Source organism: Callionymus lyra, chromosome 1, assembly GCF_982586985.1.
Source record: "Callionymus lyra chromosome 1, fCalLyr1.hap1.1, whole genome shotgun sequence".
NCBI lineage: Eukaryota > Metazoa > Chordata > Actinopteri > Syngnathiformes > Callionymidae > Callionymus > Callionymus lyra.
The window spans coordinates 6,111,312-6,138,175 of NC_141818.1; the positions used below are offsets into that span (position 1 = coordinate 6,111,312).

Sequence of the window (26,864 nt, forward strand, 5' to 3'; positions counted from 1 at the left end):
TTTCTTGAACCAACTACCATATATTTTAGTTTTTAAACGTATTTTAAAGGGGCTAATATTTTTTTCTCTCTTTAATATTGTTTTGTTTAAATAAAACATGTTCATGAGAATAACATGCATTACGATACATAATGTTTTAACTGTGTTAGCCTCGGTTTATCAGTCGACCAGATCTGGACTACAATGTATTGTAATGATAATGATAATAATAATAGTCCTATTCATTTATTATTCCAGGTTAATTCCTGAGCAGAACTTCCTGGAGGTGATTAGTTAAGATCTGGCATCCAACACCAAAGAGTCGGGTTCTAGGTCACATGTGTGAAACCTGAGGCCTGGGGGTCGGGGTGGGGGGTGGTTGGGGGGCATCGTCTGACCCGCCAAGTCATGTTATGTCGCCCGTTGAATTAAACTTATGATCATGTTAAGTTTGAGACACACAAAGACAAATCAAGATAAGCAATGGATAGGTATGTGTTGGACTGATTTAGACATGTGAGACAGAAACCAGTAAGGCTATGTCATGATTAGAATACTTCCTGTTCAACACTGTTTGCTAAATAAACTTGCTCGACCTGTGACCGCAAAACAGCTTAAAGACATTGGACCATTGTTTGGACTGTTTGACACCCGTGTTCCGGGTCATTATAGAAGTGATTTAAGGGTTTATGTAATTATGTTTTTTTAATTGCACAAAAATCAATAAGGAAATTGCAAGAATATAGTTTAGAAAATCAACTGTCATGTAAACAACTCTACTCGTGTGATCATTGAGACACGTGACTTAAATCACTGTGAACCCACTTAACAAGGTCTCTTGCTGTCACGTCTTTTGATGAAGCAACATTTCAACATTCCATATGTGATCCATGGTTTCATGAGCCGATTATTGACTGTAAAGCTGTCGCTTAACCAGTCACACTTGTATCTCCTTCCTCATTCTTTTACTGCAAAACAATTTTTTTTTTTCGTGAAGCTGAAACATGAGATACATTGAGTAATCGCTAGGTCGGTTCATTTTGTCTAAATATGCAGACGGATCAGATGGATCCTTCAGGCCGTCACAGCCGCTCTCTGAAGTACATCGAGGATCAGGAGACAAAGATGAAGAAGTCTGCTGCTCGCGACTGTAACTTCTGCACTGTTCAGACGCATACTTCCATCAAGACCTGCTCTCAATGTCTGGCGTCTTACTGTGAAGAGCACCTGCGGTCTCCATGGGTGAATCCAGACTTCAAGGCCCAGAAAAAGATCGACCCGCCTCGAAACCTCGACCGCCAGGTCTGTACTCGACACTCGACGTTGAGCAAGTACTTCTTTTGGAACGAACAGAGGGTCATCTGCGCCAGCTGCTCCAGGGAGGAGCGAGAAGAACGCGAGGTGGTCCGAGCGGAGAAGATGAAAGAGTTGGAGGTCGTCAGGCGGTCAATTCGGGATAGGATGGAGAACACCGAGGGACATCTGAAGCTGATCCGAGAAGAGTTTGAGGTCTTCAACGTGACTGCTGATGAATTCCAGCTGGAAAATGACAAACTGTTTGCCGAGCTTTTCGGTGTCACGGAGAGGAAACGTTCAGGGGTGAAGCTGCTGACTCGGGGGGACCTGGATCATGAAAGGAATGCGGTGATGAGCTTCATCCAGGAGGCAAACGGGATGATCCAGACTCTGCAGGCCAAAGAAGTCCTGGACTTCATTGACCTTCAGAAGAAGCTGGAGCTGGAGGTCGCAGAGCTGAAGCGGAGAGATGTTGAGTTGGAACAACTGTCGCGTGTTGAGAACCACACGGAGTTCCTTCAGAACTTTCTGAACGTGGCGAGTGAACCAGTACCCGCGGCCAGGTTTGACGTCTCCCCGACGCACAAGCACCAGGAAATGATGTCATACGTGACAGCCATCAAAAATATAGTCAAAGAGAACTTGAGAGAAAGACCGGGAGACAACCTCCTGACAAGAACCAGAGGAGAGGTGTTTCCCTCGGAGCCGGTGAGCAGAAATGAATCGATGAAACATCAAACCACCTTCAGGCTGGAGCCCACCACGGCCAACAACCGGATTGTTTTATCCAAGAACAGAAGAAAAGTGACTTTAACGAGGAACACCCAGTTGTACGTTCAGCACCCGGACAGGTTCACGGACGAGCAGCAGGTGCTGAGTTCACACGGTGTCACGGGTCGGCTCTACTGGGAGGTGGAGTGGCGCGGCCGAGGGGTCTGCGTGGCGGTCGCTTACAAGACCGTCAGCCGGGAAGGACGCCAGAGCAGGTTTGGATCCAACGACAAATCCTGGTCTTTACTTTGCAGCCGACAGAGTTGCATATTCAGGCACGACGGCGTCTCTGCGACCCTCGCCGCGTGCCTGTCCTCCAGGGTGGGCGTGTACTTGGACCACGGCGCCGGGGTTCTGGTCTTCTACAGCGTCTCCGAGACGATGACGGTCCTGCACAGGGTCCGGACCAGGTTCACGGAGCCGCTGCACGCCGGGATATCGTTCTGCTTCATGTTTTCCATCGGCGACAGCGCCGAGTTCAGACAGTGACTAATGTTGAAGAGATGATGAAGAGTTGATATGAAACCTGTTGCCTTAGTTCTGTTTAGTTTTGTTTAGAGCGTTTTTCTGTTTGATTAGAATACATTTTTATTCTGAGTAGAGAAGGTATGTGTATGTAAGACTTTTTACTCTATGTGGCTCTGAGTGAGCTTCTACATTTCAAATGTGTTAAGGGCCAAATGATATACTGTGAAGGTTTGAGAGCTCAAGACAAATAACGAGGCAACAAATCATAATATATATATATATATATATATATTGTATAGAAAATGATTTAAAAATGCACTTTTTTCAAATTATAATAAAAAGGAAAAATCAAAGACAGATTTTTTTCTTTTTTTAAACCATCCTCAAATTGATACACATTTTAATTGTTGCTCAGCTTTCATAAATATTTGAACACGGTAAATCCTTTACTTCCCTGCGGTCGCGTAGATACAGGCAAGGGTTCGCAAGTGGCCCCTGGGCCACAGTTTGCCCAGGTCTGCTTTAAAATGAATAACAGAACCATCCTGGTTTTATTTTATGTTTGGTATCGAGTCCCATTGATCTTAATATTAAGTTTTATTCCTGAAAATATTTTTTTTTTATTCCATTCTATTGATAAATAGATGACGTTGAAGTTCGCTTGTTTGACACAAGAGGGCGATCTTATTTAAACAAGTTGTTTATGCGATCTCATAAATGTTCCTTTTTTTAAAAAAATAATTGCTGATATTGGCGGACAGCGTATCCCAGCTCACCAGGGTTAGAGGCAAAGGTAGCCAAAGGCAAATAAAATGCAGATTGTCAGTAGCCGCGTCTTTATTCCTGTTTTATATATTTTTTATTTTGTAACGTGTTTTGTTTTTTTTACTTTAGGCTTTGATTTACTCAATTATAGAAAAAATATCAGTTATTTTGCAAAAAAATAAGAGTAACAGTTCGAAGAAAGGAAACTCATTTAGCGCCGTTGCTTTGCCTCCCTCTACTGGCAGGTACAGGTACGACCAAAATCACACCACGTCAAACTTCACGAAGCGGAAAAAAAAAGTGATTTTAAACTAAACGATTCTAAAAACTGACCAGTCAGGAACATTGCGGGGGTACAATGGGAAGTTAAAGGAATTTCAAAAGTTGTATTCGCTCTTAGAAGAAAGTGACACTTTGGGGGCTTTTGTCGAGCGATTGTGCGTCTCTTCCCAAAGGTTCTCCAGACTTCTCAGGTGTCAGCAGGTCTCCGGTTGCAGCCTCCTCCTCTTCCACTCCATCCTCCTCCTCCTCCTCGGGAAACGGGATGTGATGTAAATACACTGAAACTTTTTTTTTTTTCCTCTCCCCGGAGTGTGCGCGTCGTCTTCTGATGTTTTGTTGCAGGAAAAGTGGACCGATCCAGAGACGACCCGCACACTCGGACCCGTCAAGGAAATGGTGAAGATCGACAAGGAATGAGTTCGTGAAAAAAACGAAAAGGAAACTTGAACGCTCGACGCCCGCAAGTTTTGAAAGACGGAGGGAGTTCGGAGAATCGCCCGCTGCTGCTGGACCCGGAGGCTAACGGAGGACAGGTCAGTGGTTCAGATCTTTGAGGCCCCAAAATCAACTTCAGGGGTTTTGACAGTTCCAGAGTAACACAATATACACAATTCTATTTCCTACTTTGTCTAAATCAAAGTTTTTATTGAAACTTTTTTGGTGTTAACTTGAGCACAGATGTGTCCAGCAGGGCAGGCCCTCCAACCAGGCGAACTATTTCTATTTAGGCCCCTTCAAAGAATTAAGCTAGTATTTGCAAAACACAGTTGGTATTTACATTGTCGCTGGATTTTTTTTGTTTCTATAAACACAAAGACATGCATACACACTCAATCTAAATGCCTACAGGTCTCTCTTGAAAATGAGACCCTGGGTCTCAGTGAGTATTTTACATGTAAAAATAAAGGTTATTACAAAAAAATATTTATAAATGGTTTTCTTTTTCAGTCAGTAGCAAATTATAAAGTAAATTGCAGTGGCTGACTTCTATGTTAAAATCATTTTATATATGTGTATTTATATACAGATATGAAAGCAGAATTTCTTAAACTAAAGTATCTTTTTATTATTATCCCATACACTAGAAAAAGAAGCAACATTTATAACAGAGGTCTGGTGGCGTCGCGTCAACGTCATAAGCGACAGATAAAAAAAATCAGTAACAATAATACTACGACAACCTCTAGTTTTTTAATTTAATAATAATTTAATTTAGTTCATAATTTGGGTCCTTGCCAGCTCAGTAAGAAATAAAATAACTAGTTGATTTAAAAAAAATTTTTAGAACACGTTCTTAAAAAAAGTTTTTTAAGAACGTGTTTCTACCACTGCAGGAACTAGTTAAGAAATGTTTATTATGAAATTGTAAGCGCTTGTAGCTGTCATAATATTGATATAATTTATGATTATATTGTGTACATGGTTGTCAGAGCTTTAGATTTGACTTTAAGTTTTCCAATTTTCTTTGGTTCCGCACCTACAGTTTTCTCTTTCTCTTTACTATCACTGCAAATCACTATGTCATTAGCAAACATCGTGGTTCTTGGTGACTCCTCCCTCTATTGATCTGTGAGTCTTTCAACGTGGAAGATGATGCTCAAGGCTCGTCTGAGAAACTCACATTTAAGTGAGATAGACCCGTGATCATCAGGGTTTCTCTGCAGCTTTATGAGTTTTAAAGAGAAAATGTAGAAAATAAACAGTCAGTGCGGCTAAAACAATGTTGTATATTACTGGGGATAAGACAGTCTGCACAGTGTTAATAAGCAGGTTCAGTAGCTCATCAAAAAAAGAAATTCCAGGCCACATAAATGCATGTAAATGTTTGTTTGAAAGAAACACATTGTTTAATGAGTCTGTTTGTTCATACAAATGTGATTCAAATGATGTCCTTGTTCGTCAGCATTAAAAACATTGACCCTAGCTAACCCGAAACACTTCCTTCGAAGTTTGTCATACTTCTGAGGAAGTATGACAAACTCTATTCTAAAACCTTTGTGGAAGACTCGCCCTCCTCAAACATGGTTGGTAAGCGTTGAATATTCAGCCATAGCGTGTAGCTTCTGGCTCCACATGAGTGTAAATGAACAGAAAGGAGCGTTGAGTTTCCATCTGTGGCGGCTCATTAAAACCATTTAGGAGACCACAGCGAGGATCTGGTGGAGATGATCCCGGCTCTGCTGCGGCTGAAGGTTGATGATGTCGACGGAAATGATCGCCTCTTTTTTAACAAGCTGGAATTTAACTGACTTTTTTAATTTGATTCTGGGACATATTGAACCTAAACGTTCCCAGAGAGTCCAGCAGGGGAACAGTTCGTTAGTAGTTTTTTTTGTCACCATGTGCCTGTTTTTAACCATGAGTTCATAACTCAAGTGAAAAGTTTTGTCTAAAATGTATAGATCTAGAGGTCTAGGATCATCCAGAGATCCACATAAAGTCTTGAACCACCTGAGGTTGCTAACTCCAGCCTGCAGTTCACCAAGAACATTCTCCGGCTCCTGAATCTTTTACCCTTCAGGTCCGAAATATCTTAATGACACAAAACATAGATGGATGGATGAGTAGAAGAGACGACCGCTGCACATGCAGACAGAAGATCTTATAAAAAAGTAATAGTATGGATAAGAATATAAAGCACAGTTTACCTGAAAGTCCAAATTATTAACATGAAGATCTTGATTCATAGTCACCTTCACTTTCTCCTTCTTCACCCGAATGTAGGCTTGAACAATTTGATGGAAGGAGGGATGAATGTGTTGGTGTTGATGCTTTGGTGAAAATAAATTTGACCGTAAAATGAAAAAATAGAAATTTACTGGGAAAGAAAACTGCAATTTTAAAACAAACTATCTCAATCAAAAACAAAAACCCCAATAAGAAATAGTTTCCTCTCGTCTTCTTCCGCTTATCCGGGTTTTCTGATCGCGGTTTAAAATATAAAATTCCAAAATAAAAAAGAAGACAGGAAACCCAAAGAGATGGATGGATGGTTAAAAAACAATTCTCAAATTTTTTGATAAGTAACAATGTCTAAGTAAACAAACCTATTGATGTGTCTTCATTTTATCTGTAGATAAAGTCCTTTGTAAAAGTCCACGTTATTTCCTTTAGTTTTAAAAGTTTCTCCGCCTCGATGGCGATGTGACGTAGTTTGATGAGGCTCATTAGCATGTGCCTCAAACAACCGCCGTTGTATTTCCGATCAGCAAAACTAAATAATACCCTTACAAACATTACACTTTAATGGTTAAATGCATCAGCCAGACTGTTGAAAATCAAGGAAAATAAACGTATCTATGAGCATTATATTGGCGACACTTAGAGATACAGCAACGGGCGCTCGTCAATTGCATGTATCAACACAGTTTGTGATGGATTGCACATTGAGAGGTGAGGCACTGCCTCACCTGCCTACCCTGATAAAATGTGAGGAGCTCACGGTCAAGATCTAAAAGGAGAGACATGAATGTAGTGAACACACATGACAAGACAAGACCTTTACTGTGTTATCTGATCAGGAGTTTGATTCTGGGGTTTGTAGGACTTTCTTCAGCCTCGGAGAACAACAACCTGCATCCATAGAAACTAAGGAAAGCAGAGCGGAGCCAGTTTAGATTTGACGTCTACAAATCTGTCATCGCTCTGTTTCCACTCACCTGAAAGTTCTCGTCATCTTCGGTTGCCCCTCGTCTCACTTTCGTTCGCCGCCAGAAGAGAACGAAAGCGTCTCCAGAGTGTTGAGTCGAAACAACTTCATTGACTAAACCAAAATATTGTTACTGGCTGCGCGAAAGGGAACTGCTTTCCTCATCAGCACTGCTCATGTTTTGGGCGAGTGTTGACTTGTGTTTTTATTTACTGCAGGAGAAAACAGAAGGTGTGGTGGGCAGAGTCCAGGCCCGAACCTGAGAGTTGTTAAAAAGTCAACCTTTCAGTCAAAACTCAGGGCCGACTTGCTCTCAGGTGTTTAGTTCCTCCCGGCATTGACTTTGAATTCCTCCGACGGTTCCCTGCATGTTAAATCAAGCGCCCGCATTCTTTGAGCTCCGGCTGCCTCGCTCAGGACCTCTGTTTGTCGCCCGATCATCCTCGTACCCTTTAAATTTCGGCTATTTTCAGAGACCCGTGTGTTTTCGACTGAAGCTCGAACCCGCTCGTTTCACGCCGACAGGAACTAAATGAGTTCCAGAGTTTTTGGGGCCATAACAGTGACCTCAAGTTTCCTTCACAATGAACTTCTCCTCTTCTTCAACCTGGACTGAACATTCCACCCTTTTTTTTATGACTGAACTAAATTTCAAAGACGTTTCTTGTGGGTCACCGAAGAGATGTAGATCAATCAGGGCCCGGTATCAGTCCATGAGGTATTTGTTATTAGGGGAAAACATGATAATGTCTAAAAGATATCTTATTTTGGAGAATAGACTGGGCTGGTCTCTGGGCTTAATTCTTTATTTAGCAAATTCCCTTATTTTGCAAGCCTATGTCGTCACTTTAAAGTACAAAACAGGTGTACGAGAACTCTTCTATAAAAAGTTGATACAAGTTAAACAATGCAAACCGCTTTTTCTTTTTCTTTTTCTCAAATGTTTTTGCATTATTCCAAAATTTGGGGCGAAAAAATGGAAAAATAGCCTCATAATTGATACGAAAGGTTATTTAGAATGTACTACCTCCGTTCTTTTCAAAGATTTGTTAGACTAGAAGAAATATATTACATATATATATATATTTTTTAAATCAATATTTATGCCGATCTATTGAAGACCATATTGTTGTCGAGGTGATATCGTTTTTTGCTTATCATTTTGTTGCTTTAAATTTTTTTTTTTAATTTTTTAACTTGTTTATTGTCAATTCACATCAATCATAGATGACATATCCATAATATTTAGTATACATACAACAAGGTACTCCTATTCAAGTCACCCATCAGGTAGTTACAATAGATTCATTGTTTTATTTTATTTTTGAAAAAGGAAAGAAAAACTCTGTTCTCCAAGATTCTTGGTTAAGTGTATTTTTAGGAATTTTCATTTAATTGAGTTAGAAATGAGTAATAAATGATCGACCCCAAAAACCCCTAAAGTTTACGACCACTTCACCATATGTAGTAGTTTCCTCTTTTGGGGGGGATTAAGAAAAAGGAGGTTTGTATTCTGGCTTCGTTCCCCTTAACCCAGAGGCAGTGCAAGGGATACCACAAACCTATTTGTTTCTGGGTCTCTGGTTCTTGACCCTGAGACGACATAAGGGTTAAATTAGTTGTTTCTTTATCACAAGAAATTCAACATATATGTTTTTTCACCTTATTTCCGTTACTTTTTATAAGGAATGTTGGTCCTAATTTATATTAATATCTTAAAATAAAATATATTTGTATACATGTCAGGTGAACTTGACCTAAATAATGTCTAATACGACCCTTTATCGTATTAAACAAGACTTGAATACATTCTCAGATTTCAGTTTTTGGTCATTTCATATCATTTCCTTGCTGTTATCAGACTCTACCGGCATGTTTGCATGTTTTACATTTCGGTCTCTTGGTCAGTTCATGTGCAATAATGGCTGCAAAATGTACTCATGTTTCCCTATTTGACCTGAAAGTATTGGTGACAGTCTAGACTCTAGAGCTTCTGCATTTTGCATAGATCAATAAAAAATGGTTTTAAAATCAGGATATTAACCTCAAGATTCAGACGTTCTTGTTTTGCTCTGATCTTCGACTATAGACTATAGAGTCCTCGGCCAAAAAGTTGACATAGTCGGATAAATAACTTGACTGGAACCAGCTGAAGCTTCACGCTGGCTAGTCGAGTGCATCTGTAAACTAGTCGACAAATAAACATCTTCCTCCTAAAGAGGACGACGGCAGCTTCAGCCAAACTTTAATCCCCAGCTTTTAGTCTTTTGAGACTAAAGGTCACGGTGTTGCCCAAAAACCTATTTTTCTACTGCCGCGGCGACACGACGACGGAGAGAAAAACAAACATTAGCGACTGGAGTGACTCGACTGAAAAAAAAAACAACTCTGGGGACGGTTGGGTCGGTTCCTCTCGGAGTTTTTTTTTTTTTGCTCTCGGTGAACTCGGTCTCCTTTCACCCCCAAACACAGATTCCTGCGTGCCACAGTCAGGAGCTGTGGCAGGAGGACATGTGGAGTCCTGCGAGTCTGAGCGGAGAAAGAGGGAGATCTGGATTGCGTTGAATGTTTGGAATGTTGAGGCTTTTGGCTGCTTTTCGCTCTGACGCAGGAACGAGGGAGGAGGAGGAGGGAGGAGGGAGGAGGGAGGAGAGCGGGGGAGGAGAAGTGGAGAAAGTTTAGACAAAGGAAAAGAAGCAACATGTTGTGAACTTGAAGTGGGTCGCAGGAGTGGGTTGGTTCTCGGTGACGTTTCGACTCTTTAAGAAGTCATGATGAGGATCAGCACCTCAAAGTTTCACTGATGGGGGGAGAAAACTTGTGTATTTATGATGTGTCGTCTGGGTTCGACTGGACGGGCCTGAGGAGACACAAGTGTGCGTTCAAAGGAGTCAGATATTCCTGAAGGAGCAAAGTTGTCCTCTGATTCATTTCCTTCTTCTTCTTCTTCTCCTCTTTATTCCTGACGTCGCCGCGAGCTCCGGTTCAGGAAGTGAGTTCAGCTGGACGCTTCTCTTGCTTCGCTCGCTGCCAATAAGAGAAAGAGTTTTATGTAACGAGTCTCTGGCCTCGACTCAGATTCTTCAACTGTTGCTCATCTCGACAGGAGAGTCATGTGACCCGAGAGAGAGAGAGAGAGAGAGAAAAACAGATGCTGAAAGAGAGAGAGAGAGAGAGAGAGAGAGAGAGGAGACAAAGGACTGTTGAAAAAAAAAGAAGAGAAAAGAGTTGAGCAGGAAAATAACACAAAGAGAAAATATGCTTTAGATTGTGGAGGATCTGGAACGCCGCTCACCTGGGAATCTTGTTCTCCAGTGAGGGCCTGTCAGACGTCGCTATGATGTCAAACTTCTTTAAAGGATGAAAAATGACAGAGAGATGGTGAGTAGGACACGGATATTCCCGCTATGTGGTAACTTGTGCTCGTCCGAGGTCAGGTCGATGGATCCATAAAAAAAATAGCAAATCATTTTCTCTTCAAAAGTCAGGCACGGGGGCCATTTGTGGCCTCATGTTCCAATTTCATTGGGTCCGCATCCACTTTTGAACAATTTCAATATTTCATCTCAAACACAGTTGTCACCCGACAAAAGTGCTATGAAGTTGTGACTGTGAAGCTATTTTCAAACATTAGATCATTTTTAACAAGATCCATATGAGGCAGAACCACAACGTTAGCGACTCAGCGGCGACACTTTCTGCTAAGAAAAGGGCAACGTCTAGAAAAGATAACTTTTGTCAGTTTGCTCCGGTTCCATCCCTTTAAGTCTGTTTTTTTTAGCTGAAATTAAAACGAACCACTTGTTAGTTGCCCATGTGCCTGGATGACAACAGTATAATCAATAAACCGCAATTTATTCGGGCATTTTTGACTGGACTGGTATTGGTTTTGTTGCGAAATTACCCTAAAATCTGTCATGATGAACCAGAATAGTTTTTATTTAGTTGCTTTTATTTTCCTTGTTTCCACGCTAGCTAATAGTTAGCAGCAGAGCTGGCGTGTGTGAGTGTGTGCACTTCTCATCCTTGTGTATGTATGTTGAATAAAAATTATTAATAAAACAAGCCGAGTTGCAAAATAAAGTAGGAAAACTGCAATATAAATATAGTTGGATTGATTGATGATATTAGCTTCAGGTAACAGGAAGCTCAGAACCGCCAGCAGTGGTTAATCAATTTATATTTTCTTTATTGGAAAAGAAACATTTAAAGCTTGAAATGTCTTTATTTTGAAATAAATGTGACCCATTTTTCTAATACTCCCCTTTCTGGCCCTTTTTTAATCTATATGACAGTATGTTAGCAAACTAACAACACGTTGATAAGATAAAAGCAATTCAATTTGTTCTGAATTAACATCTGGATCCACAGATCACACACATGAGGGATGTGTCACTCTCTGTGGTGCAGAACTTCTGTCCTTGCTTGTGTCTACTGTGCCTGTAGGAACACCGGTGTCACCTGCATCACATTTAATCCAATATTTTCCCTTTAAAAAAATAAGGGTTTTATTACAATACTATACACGTGGAGGTCTGCACTCTCTGAGTGCTTCTATGTGTGATGATCAAACAAATCCATCTGGACTCAGACACCCTCCTAATGTCTTAGTCCACTTCCTCCTCGTCCCCTCAGTCGCTCTGTCAGCACCTGATGGTAGAAACAGAACCTTGACAGCTGTTTCTACGTGTGTGTGTGTGTGTGTGTGTGTGTGTGTGTGTGTTACACAATCCCATATGCACTAGACACAAACAGTCGTTGCGCAACACTGAAACATCAACAAGACTCATGAACCAGATCCCGGCAGTGGTCAGTGGAGAGCAGAGACGCCACGTGTGGTTCTGGACCTCTGTGGAGTTTGACCTCTGATGACCTTCACGCTCTAGAGGTTTTTTCTGTGTGTCACAAGGTTCTGCAGAGATTTTCTGTGACGACTAAAAGTTTAAAACGTGTTCCTTTTTTTTTTTTTTTTTTCAGAGATGTAGCGAGTGGGCTGGTGAGACTGCCGGACCATCATGCACCTCTTCCTGCTGCTGATTCTTCAAACTACAGCAGCTCTTGCACAGATCGACCCTGGTACACACACACACACACACAGTAGCTGACTTTACTTAGTCACAAGGTTGTTCACTGACGCAGATATGCACAGAAAACTGTTACACACATAAACGCACAAACCCACACAACACAAGAGGTTTGTTTAACATTTAAAAATACACACTTTTCATGGTTCACATGTTCTTGAAACCCATGTTATTCCATAATTCCTGGAACTTTGAAAGAGATATAAAAGAGCCAGTTGTGTTTTTTTTTGCTGTTGTGAGTCTGTCTTCAGTGATTGTGTGTGTCTGCCGCAGCACACTGCCGCTATGCGTTGGGCATGGAAGATGGTCGGATCAAGGACAGTGACATCACGGCCTCCAGCCAGTCGTACGAGACCACGGGACCCAAGTACGCCAGGTGAGCCCCCCGTCGGAAGAGTCGAGCTGAAAAAATCGGAAGATTGACCCGAACCCCTCAGACTGAGATGATCTTCTTCGTGTCCGCAGGTTGAACCGGGATGAGGGAGACGGCGCCTGGTGTCCCGCCTGGCAGCTGGAGACCTCTGACAGTCAGTACCTGCAGGTCTGTGGACACAAACACACTCGGAACCCTCGATCCTCCTCTATGGGGTTCCTATTAGAAACAGTATAGAGCCGAGTTTTTTTTATCTTAAAAAGTAATCCTAAAATTTTCAAAAACATACTTAAGGATGACTTTCAATCAAATGAGGTCTGAATCGGCAGATCTGTTGTGTGGAGTCCCTCAAGGTTCTGTTCTGGGTCCTTTATTGTTTTTGCTGTACTCTGAGGTCTGTGGATCAGAATCTACTTGTGGTTCCACGCACACGGTTCAGGACCAGAGGAGAGAAATCTTTCCAGGCTGTTGCTTCTTAGCTTTGGAACGATCTTCCTCTCTCTTTGCTCTTGATGATCTACTGACTCCTTTAAGAAACATCTTAAGACTTTATTATTTGTTCAGGCTTTTCCTTGATTTTCTGGAACTCCTGTTGTGTTATCAGTTTTATCTTGATCTTTAAAATATATACTTTATTGAATATTGTTTTGATTGTTTAAGCGCTTTGTGACCCTGGTCTGGAAAAGCGCTATATAAATAAAAATTACTTACTTACTTACTTACTTTCACCAAAAGAAAATGTGATTGCAGAAGTTTTGAATCCAAAAAAATATGTGTACTCCTGTCAAAAGTCAAAACCAAAAGGTTCGAAAAATATGCAGGTATTTTGAGTGAAAAAAAAGATTTATTTTAAAAAAAATGAAACACAAATAACTCTACCAGTTATGGGGTCACATGCCGTTTTTTATGTGGCCCTCATGAGGTCAAAGGACAAACGGATCATGTTCAGTTCAGTTCAGTGTAGAAATCTAACTATTTTATTTTATATTAATTTCTATTATTCATTACTAGTTAAACTCTTGACTATGACTTTAGGACGTTTGTCCTCCTTTTTTCATCATATTAAAGTCAATCATATGAAAAAAAAACAGTAAACAAAGTAAAAGACATAAGTTTTAGTGTTTTTACATCAGATTAAACAAAACAAAACATTTTTTTTACCTATTTAGCTCGATTCTATTAGATTTGTTTTTCTTAAATAATTGTTTTTTGTTTCCATTATACAGTATTAGGCTTTTTTCTTCTATTGTCTGCCTGAGTGACCCCTTACAGGAGTCGCTGTATAAAATGTGGCCCCTGATGAAATGTAATTTCCGACAACTAGACCCAGACTTTAAAGGTGTCCCCTTTCTGGTTCCCGGTGTCCTCCCACAGGTGGACCTGGGTCGGCTCACCTTCCTGACCGTCATCGGCACTCAGGGCCGATACGCCAGAAACCTGGGTAAGGAGTTCGTCCAGGCCTACCGCCTCAACTACAGCAGGGACGGGCTGACCTGGCACATGTGGAGGAACCGGCGCGGGAACTCGGTGAGTGATCCGAGCCGAGGCAGGAAACGGTGAGAAGAATAGAAGCAGACCCGGCGGAGGAAGCTTGGCGAGGGAGCGATAGAAGTGAGGGAGAGGAAGGAAGAGAAAACATCTGTACCGTCAGCGAAGGGAAATCATTCCGACCAATCAGATCTGGTTATTTGCATTTTCTTCATTGTGCATGACTTCTGGGAAATTCCCAACGTTTAGGCTTTAACAAGACGGAATTTTCTTTCTTTCTTCTGAGCTTGAGAAGACCTTGTGACCTGAGAGGGGAGGCACTTGGACCCACTCCAGAACCCAGACAATCTAAAACCACTTTTCACCTCTGCAGGAAATCGAGGGCAACATGAACGTCTACACGTCCGTCATCAACGACCTTCATCCTCCCGTCATCACCCGCCTGGTCCGCTTGATCCCCATCCCCAAGCTGTCCACCGTCATCTGCATGAGAGTGGAGCTGTACGGGTGTCAGTGGGAGGGTGAGTGGGACAGATGCGGACGGTCATAATGTTATGGTCGATCTGAGTTCGCAGAACTTGTATTGTAAAGTGAATGAAATTTGATCGGCTCGTCACGTCACTCATTGAGAGACCTTGCAATTTAGCCCCAAAATAATGCTGACAGAACACAACAGAGACATGTCCATTACAATGGAAACAAATTCAAAGTTTGTCAAAAATAAAATAATCTTAATTCTTAAAATAAAACACAAAATTAGATTGAGTTTAATAAGTTTGGTAATGGCGTCTTTTTCTTTGTCATCGCAGTTTTTAAATATAGTCGTGAATGTTTTTTATTTCAGCAACTTGTATGTATTTTTTTATATATATATTTTCTGGCCCTTTGTGACCTTTTTTTCCCTTACTTATATTGAGTTTAAAGTAAATCTATCAAATTTTTTATCATTTTGGTTTTCATTTGACCTTTTTCTTTATTTTTACCCGAATAATAATTGAAATAACTTATTTATTTACCTTTATTACTAATCAATATTTACTTTTAAATGCCATGTCCTATTACCATATTGTACTAGGTAATAAAATGTACATTTATTTATAAAGTAAATAATACTTCTGGAAAAAACAGATGCTGTTGTTGCACTGGTAATAACAGTTTTTGATTCTGAAAAGTAGAAAGAAGCAAGAAAAGGCTCTTAGGTCTCACACTCATGTCTCACTGTCGCCCCCTGCAGACGGTCTGATCAGCTACAGCACTCCGGAGGGTCAGCTGATGATGCAGCCCGGGTTCGCCATCGCCAGCCTCAACGACTCCACGTACGATGGGAGTCGCGAGAGGAGGTGAGACTCGCAAACATACGCTCATAAAAAAAAAAAACTTCTAACGGACCCCTGCTGGTCAGGAGGCTGTCCGGCGGTCTGGGTCAGCTGACCGACGGCGTCATCGGCCAGGACGACTTCCTGCTGACTCGGCAGTATCCCGTGTGGCCGGGCTACGACTACCTGGGCTGGAGGAACGACTCGCTGGGCACTCAGGGTCACGTGGAGATGGAGTTTGTGTTCGACAGGCCGAGGAACTTCACCTCCATGAAGGTGTTTAGCGACGCCGTGGGACGAGTTCAACCGAGCGGGAATCTAACCCGAGACTTCCTTCTTCTTCACAGGTTCACAGCAACAACATGTTCTCCCGCGGCGTCAAGATCTTCTCCTCCGTCTCGTGCTGGTTCAGACCCAGGCTGGCCAACGGCTGGGACCCGGAGCCGGTGGACTTCAAGACCGTGCTGGACGACAGGAACCCGAGCGCTCGCTACGTCACCGTGCCGCTCAACCGCCGCGCCGCCAAGTCGCTGCGCTGCAGGTTTGACTTCGCAGACGTTTGGATGATGTTCAGTGAGATCTCCTTTCAGTCAGGTACGACACACACACACACATGCACACACTCACACACATACAGAAACACACACACACACAAGATACACATGCTCACATGTGCACAACTCAACACACATCATAAAAGACATTAATGTTCAAACTCTTTATATGAATGTACACACAAACACACACACACACACACTCACACACATCAATCGAGACATAAATACAATCAAAGATAATGAAGAAACGATTTTTATTTTGTATTCATTTTTTATTATTTATTACTAGTTCATCTCTAAATATAGCTCTTGTCCTCCGTTGTATTTATTGTCCCTAAAAGAAGATTCACGTGAATATTAAAAATATATTTTGAAAACACACAAACTCATGAACATACACACACAATCATGCAGATTAAACACACATCACATGACATACAGACACAAGTGTGCTGATTAAAACACAAACAGATATAACACGAACAATCATGCAAAGTTAACACATGAACACACACAAACTCATGAACATACACACACAATCATGCAGAGTAAGACACACAACACATGAACACACACACAATCATGCAAAATTAACACACAAACACATGAACACACACACAAACTCATGAACATACACACACAATCATGCAAAGTAAACACACAAATACATGAAGACACACAGACTTATGAACATACACACACAATCATGCAAAATTAACACATGAACACACACAAACTCATGAACATATACACACAATCATGCAAAGTTAACACACAAACTCATGAACATATACACACAATCATGCAAAGTAAAGCAAATGTACACAGGAACACACACACACACACAAAATCATGAACATACACACACAATCATGCAGAGTAAGACACACCAACACATGAACACACTCACACAAACTCATGAACATACACACACAATCATGCAAAGTAAACACACAAACTCATGAACATACACACACAATCATGCAAAGTAAACACACAAACTCATGAACATACACACACAATCATGCAAAGTAAACACACAAACTCATGAACATACACACACAATCATGCAGAGTAAATACACAAGACAAGAACACACGCACACAATTGTGCAGAGTAAAACAAACAACACATGAACACACACACACCTGAACATGAACACATGAACACACAATCATGCAAAGTAAACACACAAACTCATGAACATGAACACATAATTGTGCAGACTAAACACACAACACAAGAACACAAGAACACACCCACACAATCATGCAGAGTAAAACAAACAACACATGAACACACACACACAATAATGTGGAGTAAAACACACACACCTGAACATGAACAAACAATCATGCAAAGTAAACACACAAACTCATGAACATGAACACACAATTGTGCAGAGCAAACACACAACACAAGAACACACCCACACATTCATGAGTAACAGTCTTGTGTGCCGTTGTCGCCCCGTCAGAAGACACCCTCTTCCCGACCCAGACCTCCATGATCTTGACCCCCTCGCCCTCCGGCAGACCGGCCACCGTCACCCCGACGCCAAAGACCAGTACGACCTTTGACCCCCAACTCTCACGCCTGTAAGCGAACACCCGAGCGTCAGAAGGAAGTGACACGTCTCTCTCTCTCTCTCTAACAGCCGTCAACCCCTCGGCAAGCGTCCCGCCCGACGACGGCAACACGCCGATCCTGATTGGCTGCCTGGTGACCATCATCCTGCTGCTGGTCATCATCATCTTCCTCATCCTCATGTGTCAGTGCGTCTGCAAGGTCCTGGAGAAGGTGAGGCGGCGCCCCCTGCTGGTCGACGACGGCCATCACAAGTCGCTAACTCACTGAATGTGTTCAGGGGCCCCGGAGGATCCTGGACGAGGAGGTGGCGGTCCGTCTCTCTTCCTGCAGCGACACCATCATCCTCCAGACGCCCCCCGTGCCCCCCCGATCTGGACACGGCTCCGCAGGCAAATATTGGGCTTTTTTTAAATCTGAAAATGTGAATATCGCCAGAAGAGAACTAGAACTGTCGGGTCATGTTTCTTTTAGGGCGCACACAGGCCGACACCCACTACGAGAGGGTCTTCCTGCTGGACCCCCAGTACCAGAACCCGGCGGTGCTGAGGAACAAGCTGCCCGAGCTGTCGCAGAGCGCCGAGGCGTCCGGTGAGCGGCAAGACTTCTGTGCATGTCAGTGGCATGTGTTTTTGAAAACACTACTTTGATCAATACTTCTGTTTGTTTCATTTGTTTTGATCTCGGAACACGCATTTGTTTACTACTGCATATCAAAATAAGGATGAGTGATTTAAATCTGAAAGAAATAGATTCAAAAATATATATATATTGAAAAAGGCTTTACGACCGACCAAAACTATAATTGCATTGGAAAAGAACAGTTTTAAATCCCCCAAAAATGGTTGAAATTAAACAAAGGTATTTGAAAAGGAAAAAACAGTAACAGAAATAATAAACACACTGCTTTTTCTCTCCATGTTTGTTGACTTTGATGTAATCGATACTCTGGGAACAGAAGAATAGTCAATTCATTATTATTATTATTATTATTATTATTATTATTATTATTATTTTTATCTGGTTACGATCATGCTCTCATTTGTTTTTCTCATGTACATCTAAATAGGGATAAAAGTTTTGATGGAAAAACAAAAAAAAGTAAAAAAAAGGTTTTAAGGCCGCAAAATATAAAGTTTTAGTTTTGAATGCCAAAAAAAGGTCTGAAACCAGTAGATTTAACTGAATCTTAAAAAAAATCAGTCAGTAAAATTATACAAACTGATTTTTTCTCCCTTCATTTTCTGTCGCTGACTTTGCTGTGAAATTATTATAACATAAATGAAAAACAAAATCTGTACACATTTTTGTATTTCAGTTACAAAACATGCACATTTAAAAAGTTAATTAAAATTTATTTTTTTATCTGAAAGAAAATGTCATCAAAATATAAAAAAGGTTTTATTTGAGATAAACAAATGTTTAAAATAAGGATCAATACAAAACCTCCCCAAAGAAACGATTTTCAAACTAAAAACAGTTTTTTATGAAACACCAAACTGGTATTTATTTATTCTATTTGTTAAGTTTTAGGTGCAAAAAGGGGATACAACCAAATAGTATAATGTTTGACTCTGAAAAGAAAACTACATAAATAAAACAGATCTGCCCAAAATCGTTAAAACTAAAAGAAAAATGTAAAAAGTTGAACATTTCTACGTTTTTTCATTCGTTTCTCCCACAGCCTGCGGAGGAGGTTACGCCGAGCCCGACATCACCCAGTGCACGCCCCACCAGTGTTTCCATAGCAACGCCCCGCACTACGCCGAGACCGACATCGTGCGTCTGCAGGGCGTGACCGGCAGCAACATGTACGCCGTCCCCGCCCTCACCGTGGACTCGCTGACCAGGAAGGACATTTCTGCGGCCGAGTTCCCGAGGCAGCGCCTGCTCTTCAGGGAGAAGCTGGGCGAGGGACAGTTCGGAGAGGTCAGAGGTCACCTGTTGTTGTGATGCTCATGAATACGTCGATCCTCACGGTGTTTGTGTTGTGCAGGTGCACCTGTGTGTCGCGGAGGGTCTCCCGGAATTCCTGGGCGAGAGTGCGCCGCTGCCCGACAGAGATGGACGCTCCGTGCTGGTGGCGGTGAAACAGCTGCGAGCCGACGCCACCAGTCAGGCCCGGTGAGTGTGAGGTCGCCCACGTGGTGTGATGATATGATGGGATGCAACACATTTAATAACAAACTTAAGTTGATTAAACTCTTTGAGCCGATTCATCAGAATATTGAATATTGTAACTTTGAATTTCTTTATTGAAGTATTCTCGTTTTTTTGGGGAATTGATTTTTAGTTTTAATTCTTTTAACACTTAAATGTAACTATTTTTTATTTTACACAAATAGTTTGATATTCTAATTCCAAATAGTGAAAAACATTTTTTCTGAGTTCAATATTTTATAATTCGTAGGCTTTTAAATTGGATATAAAATATTGGTATAAAAGTACCACCAGACGATACCGAAAGTGTACCGAGCTACTTGATTGGGTGCTTGTCGTCACATGATCACCAACGAGTCGCATGATTGGCTGAAAGTCATATGAAGTAGCTCATTACTCTTTTGGTATCTTCTTATGGTGCTATAATATTAAAATTTATTATTTATTTATTTTAAGGACAGAGAAGATTTTTTTTTTAAGTTTTCAAGGCAAAAAAAGGTCATAAACAAAACATGATGAAGTTTCAATTCAGTTTTTCAAACCTGATCTTTAAGGACAGAATTTCCCAGGGTTTGCAACATAATTTTCCAGGGTTTGCAACATCATTTCCCAGGGTTTGCAACATAATTTCCCAGGGTTTGCAACATAATTTCCCAGGGTTTGCAACATAATTTTCCAGGGTTTGCAACATCATTTCCCAGGGTTTGCAACATAATTTTCCAGGGTTTGCAACATAATTTCCCAGGGTTTGCAACATAATTTCCCAGGGTTTGCAACATAATTTCCCAGGGTTTGCAACATCATTTCCCAGGGTTTGCAACATAATTTCCCAGGGTTTGCAACATAAATTCCCAGGGTTTGCAACATAATTTCCCAGGGTTTGCAACATAATTCCCCAGGGTTTGCAACATAATTTCCCAGGGTTTGCAACATCATTTCCCAGGGTTTGCAACATAATTTTCCAGGGTTTGCAACATAATTTCCCAGGGTTTGCAACATAATTTCCCAGGGTTTGCAACATAATTTCCCAGGGTTTGCAACATCATTTCCCAGGGTTTGCAACATAATTTCCCAGGGTTTGCAACATAAATTCCCAGGGTTTGCAACATAATTTCCCAGGGTTTGCAACATAATTCCCCAGGGTTTGCAACATAATTTCCCAGGGTTTGCAACATAATTTCCCAGGGTTTGCAACATAATTTCCCAGGGTTTGCAACATAATTCCCCAGGGTTTGCAACATAATTTCCCAGGGTTTGCAACATCATTTCCCAGGGTTTGCAACATAATTTCCCTGGGTTTGCAACATAATTTCCCAGGGTTTGCAACATAATTTCCCAGGGTTTGCAACATAATTTCCCAGGGTTTGCAACATAATTTCCCAGGGTTTGCAACATAATTTCCCAGGGTTTGCAACATAATTTTCCAGGGTTTGCAACATCATTTCCCAGGGTTTGCAACATAATTTCCCAGGGTTTGCAACATAATTTCCCAGGGTTTGCAACATAATTTTCCAGGGTTTGCAACATCATTTCCCAGGGTTTGCAACATAATTTTCCTGGGTTTGCAACATCATTTCCCAGGGTTTGCAACATAATTTTCCTGGGTTTGCAACATCATTTCACAGGGTTTGCAACATAATTTTCCTGGGTTTGCAACATCATTTCACAGGGTTTGCAACATAATTTTCCTGGGTTTGCAACATAATTTCCCAGGGTTTGCAACATAATTTCCCAGGGTTTGCAACATCATTTCCCAGGGTTTGCAACATAATTTTCCTGGGTTTGCAACATAATTTCCCAGGGTTTGCAACATCATTTTCCAGGGTTTGCAACATAATTTCCCAGGGTTTGCAACATAATTTCCCAGGGTTTGCAACATAATTTCCCAGGGTTTGCAACATTATTTTCCAGGGTTTGCAACATAATTTCCCAGGGTTTGCAACATCATTTCCCAGGGTTTGCAACATCATTTCCCAGGGTTTGCAACATCATTTCCCAGGGTTTGCAACATAATTTCCCAGGGTTTGCAACATAATTTCCCAGGGTTTGCAACATAATTTCCCAGGGTTTGCAACATAATTTTCCAGGGTTTGCAACATAATTTCCCAGGGTTTGCAACATAATTTCCCAGGGTTTGCAACATAATTTTCCAGGGTTTGCAACATCATTTCCCAGGGTTTGCAACATAATTTCCCAGGGTTTGCAACATAATTCCCCAGGGTTTGCAACATCATTTCCCAGGGTTTGCAACATAATTTCCCAGGGTTTGCAACATAATTTCCCAGGGTTTGCAACATAATTTCCCAGGGTTTGCAACATAATTTCCCAGGGTTTGCAACATCATTTCCCAGGGTTTGCAGCATCATTTCCCAGGGTTTGCAACATAATTTCCCAGGGTTTGCAACATCATTTCCCAGGGTTTGCAACATCATTTCCCAGGGTTTGCAACATCATTTCCCAGGGTTTGCAACATCATTTCCCAGGGTTTGCAACACAATTTCCCAGGGTTTGCAAAATAATTTCCCAGGGTTTGCAACATCATTTCCCAGGGTTTGCAACATAATTTCCCAGGGTTTGCAACGTAATTTCCCAGGGTTTGCAACACAATTTCCCTGGGTTTGCAACACAATGTCCCAGGGTTTGCAACATAATTTCCCAGGGTTTGCAACATAATTTCCCAGGGTTTGCAACATCATTTCCCAGGGTTTGCAACATCATTTCCCAGGGTTTGCAACATAATTTCCCAGGGTTTGCAACATCATTTCCCAGGGTTTGCAACATCATTTTCCTGGGTTTGCAACACAATTTCCCAAAGAACCTCAATATTAAGCTGATCATTTAAAACTGTCCCAAATGTCACCAACAAGCGCCTGAAGCCACTCGTAGCACGAACAAGTGTTTTCCCAAAAATCACGAGCAAACTTGTGTGCTTCCGCAGCAACGACTTCCTGAAGGAGATCAAGATCATGTCGCGCCTCAACGACCCCAACATCATCCGGCTGCTGTGCGTGTGCGTCTCGTCCGACCCGCTGTGCATGGTGACGGAGTACATGGAGAACGGAGACCTCAACATGTTCCTGTCGCAGCGCGAGATCGAGAGCACGCTGACGCACGCCAACAACATCCCGTCCGTCAGGTGACCACCGTCGCTGCTCGTGAAAAGATGTGGGCGAGGAAATAAAAAATAAACGTTTATTTCTTCTACTAGTCTTTCGGATTTGCTCCACATGTCGGTCCAGATCTCGTCGGGGATGAAATACTTGGCGTCTCTGAAGTTCGTGCATCGAGATCTGGCCACCAGGAACTGCCTGCTGGACCGCAGACTGACCATCAAGATCGCCGACTTCGGGATGAGCCGGAACCTCTACAGCAGCGACTACTACCGGATCCAGGGCCGGGCCGTGCTGCCCATCAGGTGGATGGCCTGGGAGAGCATCCTGCTGGTGAGGACACTGACCTCCGTTACCCGCGATGAGGGTTTTTAGCTCACTGGCGCCCCCTGTCCGCTCCGCAGGGCAAGTTCACCACAGCGAGTGATGTGTGGGCGTTCGGGGTGACGCTGTGGGAGATCTTCACTCTCTGTAAGGAGCAACCGTACAGCCTGCTGTCGGACGAGCAGGTGATCGAGAACACTGGCGAGTTCTTCAGGAACCAGGGCCGACAGGTGAGAGATTCTGAATTAAAAGGAAAAAAATTGAATCCAACACATTTTTTTGGTGTGAAAACGAAATGTGTTAAATGGCAACAAATATTAATGATTTAAAATTAAATTTAAGATTTAGAATCCTGAAATTTGATATTGTCTTTTAAATAACTAAGGTATGAATTTATTCTGGTTAGCTTTCATTTCTTTCAGTCCACAACTTTTGACCCTGAATAATCTTATTTAATTGTATTTATCTTTATTAATTAATTATGTATATGACACTTAAATTTAATTTCTCTTATTTTATTTTATTCTATTGTTTTTTTTTTAAATGAATCTCATTATTTTTTATTTGATTCATATTATTTCATTCTTTTATTTAAAAAAAAAGAAATCCTGTGTTGTGTGGAAATAAAAAACAAGTTGTGAGTTTAGGATCATCCTTTCATGCTCGACCATGTGTGAGTGTGTGTCAGTATGTAGATCTTTTGTGTGTGATCAGTTGTTTTGTGTTATATGTGTTATTTAATTGTGTGTCTTCATTGACTGTTGTTTAGTTTGTGTGAGTTACTGGAACCTAATATTAAAAAGAATATTTGAATATAAATATAAATGTATCTGAAACTACAGTCGTGATACAACTTTGAAACCAAAGAGAGTTTTATGAGTGAAAAATGGTTCAATTTTTCTATAACCAAAATGAATACAATTAAATAAAACTATCAAAAGATTAAAGTGCCAAATGGCAAAAAATATGTTTGTTTTTTTTCACTTTTAATACAACTATTTGTCTACACTCCACTTTTGACCCTTACCTATCTCATTTAATTGAATGTAGTTAAATGTATTTTATTTTATTTATTTAATAATAATATAATTATTAATCATTTTATTCCACTTTATTGTAATGTCTGTTATTTTATTAAAATTCATAAAATTATGTATTCATCTAATTTAATTTATATTATTCATTCTTTTATTCCAAAAAATAAATCCTGTGTTGTGCTTACAAAAATGGCAACCATGATTCTGATTCTTATCTCTATTTAACGTAATTTTCTGAATACATGGTGCAGTAAAATCCTTCATTTTTTCAAATACTGACTAATGAATAATGAGAATAATCCGATGCACCGTATGAATATATTGTGTTTATATATCCACAAAACTGTTATGTTGTTGTTGTTTATGTGGTGCACAGCATCGCTTATGTGTATCGTTTCCACAACTTAGTGATTGAACATGTTCAGTTCTTCATGATGTCTTCTGTTCCTGCTCCAGATCCACCTGTACGCCCCTCCTCTCTGCCCGCCGTCTCTCTTCGAGCTGATGATGCGGTGCTGGGGTCGCGACACCTCGGACCGGCCGTCGTTCGAGGGTCTTTACGAGGCCCTGCGGCCTCACGTCAACCAGTGACGACCCTCTGGCCGACATTCAGGATAATAATCCTCCTCCGCGGAGGTTTGTGAAGATTCCCCAGGAAGAGACGCCGGCGGGACTCGAGTCTGCGGCCGACACTGAGCTGCCGGTATTTCTGGAACTCTTGAGGAGGAACTGTGAGACTTCGTCACTATTAAGCTTTTTTTTTTTCTTCAAATCAGACATTTGACGTCATTTTCCCGTCGACCTGCCGAGGCGTCGCCAAACTCCTCCCGGCGTCCTCGGCGGACTTTAGAGTCCCTCTGGTCCCTCTGGTCCCCGTGGTTCCCCTGTAAAGCACTGTCTCGCAGTTCTTCCTGTCTAGATAACCACACTGGAGCAAACGGGGGCGGGGTCAAAGTGTAGTGTTTTTTTTTTTTTAGATGTTTATTCTATTTTATTTTTTATGTCTAATTTCACTTTTGTTGGTGTGTCTGTGACTGTTGGTTCGATTCTGTGGAGGACTGAAGTCGCCCGAGTCGATGATCCAGAGATGAACCCCAAATTAAATCAGAACAAGTCAATCATAGTCATAATAAGTCAGAAGTTTTTTTTTAATGATTGATTTCAATTTCCAGTCTGTGAACAAAATGTACCCAGAAAAAAATATATTGTTAATATATGTAATTGGTCATAAAAATGTATAAATCTTTGATTTTTACCTCAAAAAAGTACATTTTAAGCAAAGGGGAATTATTTTATTTTGATTTTTTGTTTTTGTTTTATGAAGATAGTAAATGATGTCCAAAGGTAATAAATATAAATGTTCAAATCTGACAAATCCAAAATTTAAGAAAATACCTTTAGATTACTCAGAAAATCGATATTTTTATAATAACAAATGAAAAACAGTAAAAATAATTTGCTGTTTATTGTTGATTTGAACAGTTTATGTGCTCTGGTGGATCTCTTAAATTGTGTACTTTAAATAAAGTCAATTTATCACAACTGTTTGAAAAGTATTATCGGTCATGTATCCTGTTGTAGACGTGAGCTTTGTGAAAAGATCTCTGCCGCTGTTCATCCCTGAGAGATATAAGCTCAGTCATCCAGGAGAACCTCAGGGCAGAATCCCTGCTCCTTCAAGAAAGACATTTGATGTGAAGGTTTCTGGATTATTGAAAGAAAACTGTTCAATTGAGATTTAAACGTGTTGTTGGAAGACTGGCAAAAAACAACCGTAACCACTTACAAAACTTTAGTTGTAATATCGATTTCTACCACTAAGTTGCGCTGTAGCAACGACGAAATGTAAGCTCAACACTTCTCTTATTACAACATTTCATTTTTACAAGGTTAGGAGTCGCAACATTTGTTACAAGAACATTGTTTCCAGACATTCTATGGGTCACTTGAAGCCGTCAATAGAAGCAGGTTTTGCTCCCGCAGACGAATGTAAACCACGAGTCTCGATGGTGGTTTGTTGTCATTTCCTTACAGTGTCGTTAAAGTCATGAGAGGAGACATAACTGGACTCAAACTGGGGTCTAGCCCGGTTTCAGTGTAAGAGCTTCTGTGTAAAGTTGAAAACAAAATACTTTTTGAATAGTTTTTCCCCAAATGAAGCATCATTAAAATGTTTGGTTACATTCATTTCCCTCCATCTACATCTATTTTACTTTATTTCAATGTTCTGTGAAATTCCAGTTTCATTTATGATGTTTGAACACTGTAGTCTCTGTAGATCACACAATTAACCATCTTTTTTTAACTTTAAATTGAGTAGAATTTATTTATTTTTTACGAAATATTAAGCTTCTTAAGGCATAAACTGACTTTGCCGGCTGTATTAGGCCCCCAGACATTCAGAACGTCAGATATTGGATATAAAATAAAATGTACAATTTAAATATAATAATGAAATATATGAAAGTATAATAGCAGGCACTTTATACATTATTTTCCTGCTTCAGGGAATAGACACACTCACACGAATGATGAATTAAAATAACAATAAAAAAGCTCTAAAATTAAGATTTAGACTTAGATTTAGATTTAGATTTTTCCTTTATTAGTCCCACAAT

At 40.8% G+C, this 26,864-nt stretch overlaps 2 protein-coding genes across 3 annotated transcripts; both read left to right on the plus strand.

The window, feature by feature from the left end:
* Positions 1 to 998: 998 nt before the first annotated feature.
* Positions 999 to 3,978, plus strand: LOC148087622 (tripartite motif-containing protein 16-like). 2 transcript variants are annotated; one of them, XM_087790148.1, is made up of 3 exons: positions 999 to 2,261; positions 3,735 to 3,830; positions 3,904 to 3,978. In XM_087790148.1, exons 1-3 carry the CDS (start codon positions 1,030 to 1,032, stop codon positions 3,959 to 3,961), a joined length of 1,386 nt encoding a protein of 461 aa, XP_087646274.1. In that variant the 5' UTR covers positions 999 to 1,029; the 3' UTR covers positions 3,962 to 3,978. The 2 variants fall into 2 exon arrangements, with proteins under 2 accessions (XP_087646274.1, XP_087646265.1); XM_087790139.1 differs by lacking the exons at positions 3,735 to 3,830; positions 3,904 to 3,978 and having other exon boundaries at positions 999 to 3,722.
* On the plus strand, positions 3,848 to 25,790 carry ddr2l (discoidin domain receptor family, member 2, like). Its single transcript, XM_087790128.1, has 19 exons — positions 3,848 to 4,094; positions 12,188 to 12,286; positions 12,568 to 12,670; positions 12,760 to 12,835; positions 14,042 to 14,194; positions 14,529 to 14,676; positions 15,390 to 15,495; positions 15,558 to 15,747; positions 15,819 to 16,065; positions 17,506 to 17,595; positions 17,686 to 17,828; positions 17,896 to 18,007; positions 18,090 to 18,230; positions 19,300 to 19,544; positions 19,612 to 19,739; positions 22,714 to 22,911; positions 22,984 to 23,218; positions 23,290 to 23,439; positions 24,703 to 25,790. The coding sequence occupies exons 2-19, from the start codon at positions 12,226 to 12,228 to the stop codon at positions 24,835 to 24,837; spliced, it is 2,661 nt and encodes an 886-aa protein (XP_087646254.1). The 5' UTR covers positions 3,848 to 4,094; positions 12,188 to 12,225; the 3' UTR covers positions 24,838 to 25,790.
* Positions 25,791 to 26,864: the final 1,074 nt, after the last annotated feature.

Coding starts and splice junctions, on each gene's coding strand:
- LOC148087622 (XM_087790139.1), top strand. CDS start 1,030: ATGCAGACGGATCAGATGGATCCTTCAGGCCGTCACAGCCGCTCTCTG.
- ddr2l (XM_087790128.1), top strand. CDS start 12,226: ATGCACCTCTTCCTGCTGCTGATTCTTCAAACTACAGCAGCTCTTGCA. Junction 12,836..14,041: donor CTGACAGTCAGTACCTGCAG/GTCTGTGGACAC, acceptor GTCCTCCCACAG/GTGGACCTGGGTCGGCTCAC. Junction 19,740..22,713: donor GACGCCACCAGTCAGGCCCG/GTGAGTGTGAGG, acceptor GTGCTTCCGCAG/CAACGACTTCCTGAAGGAGA.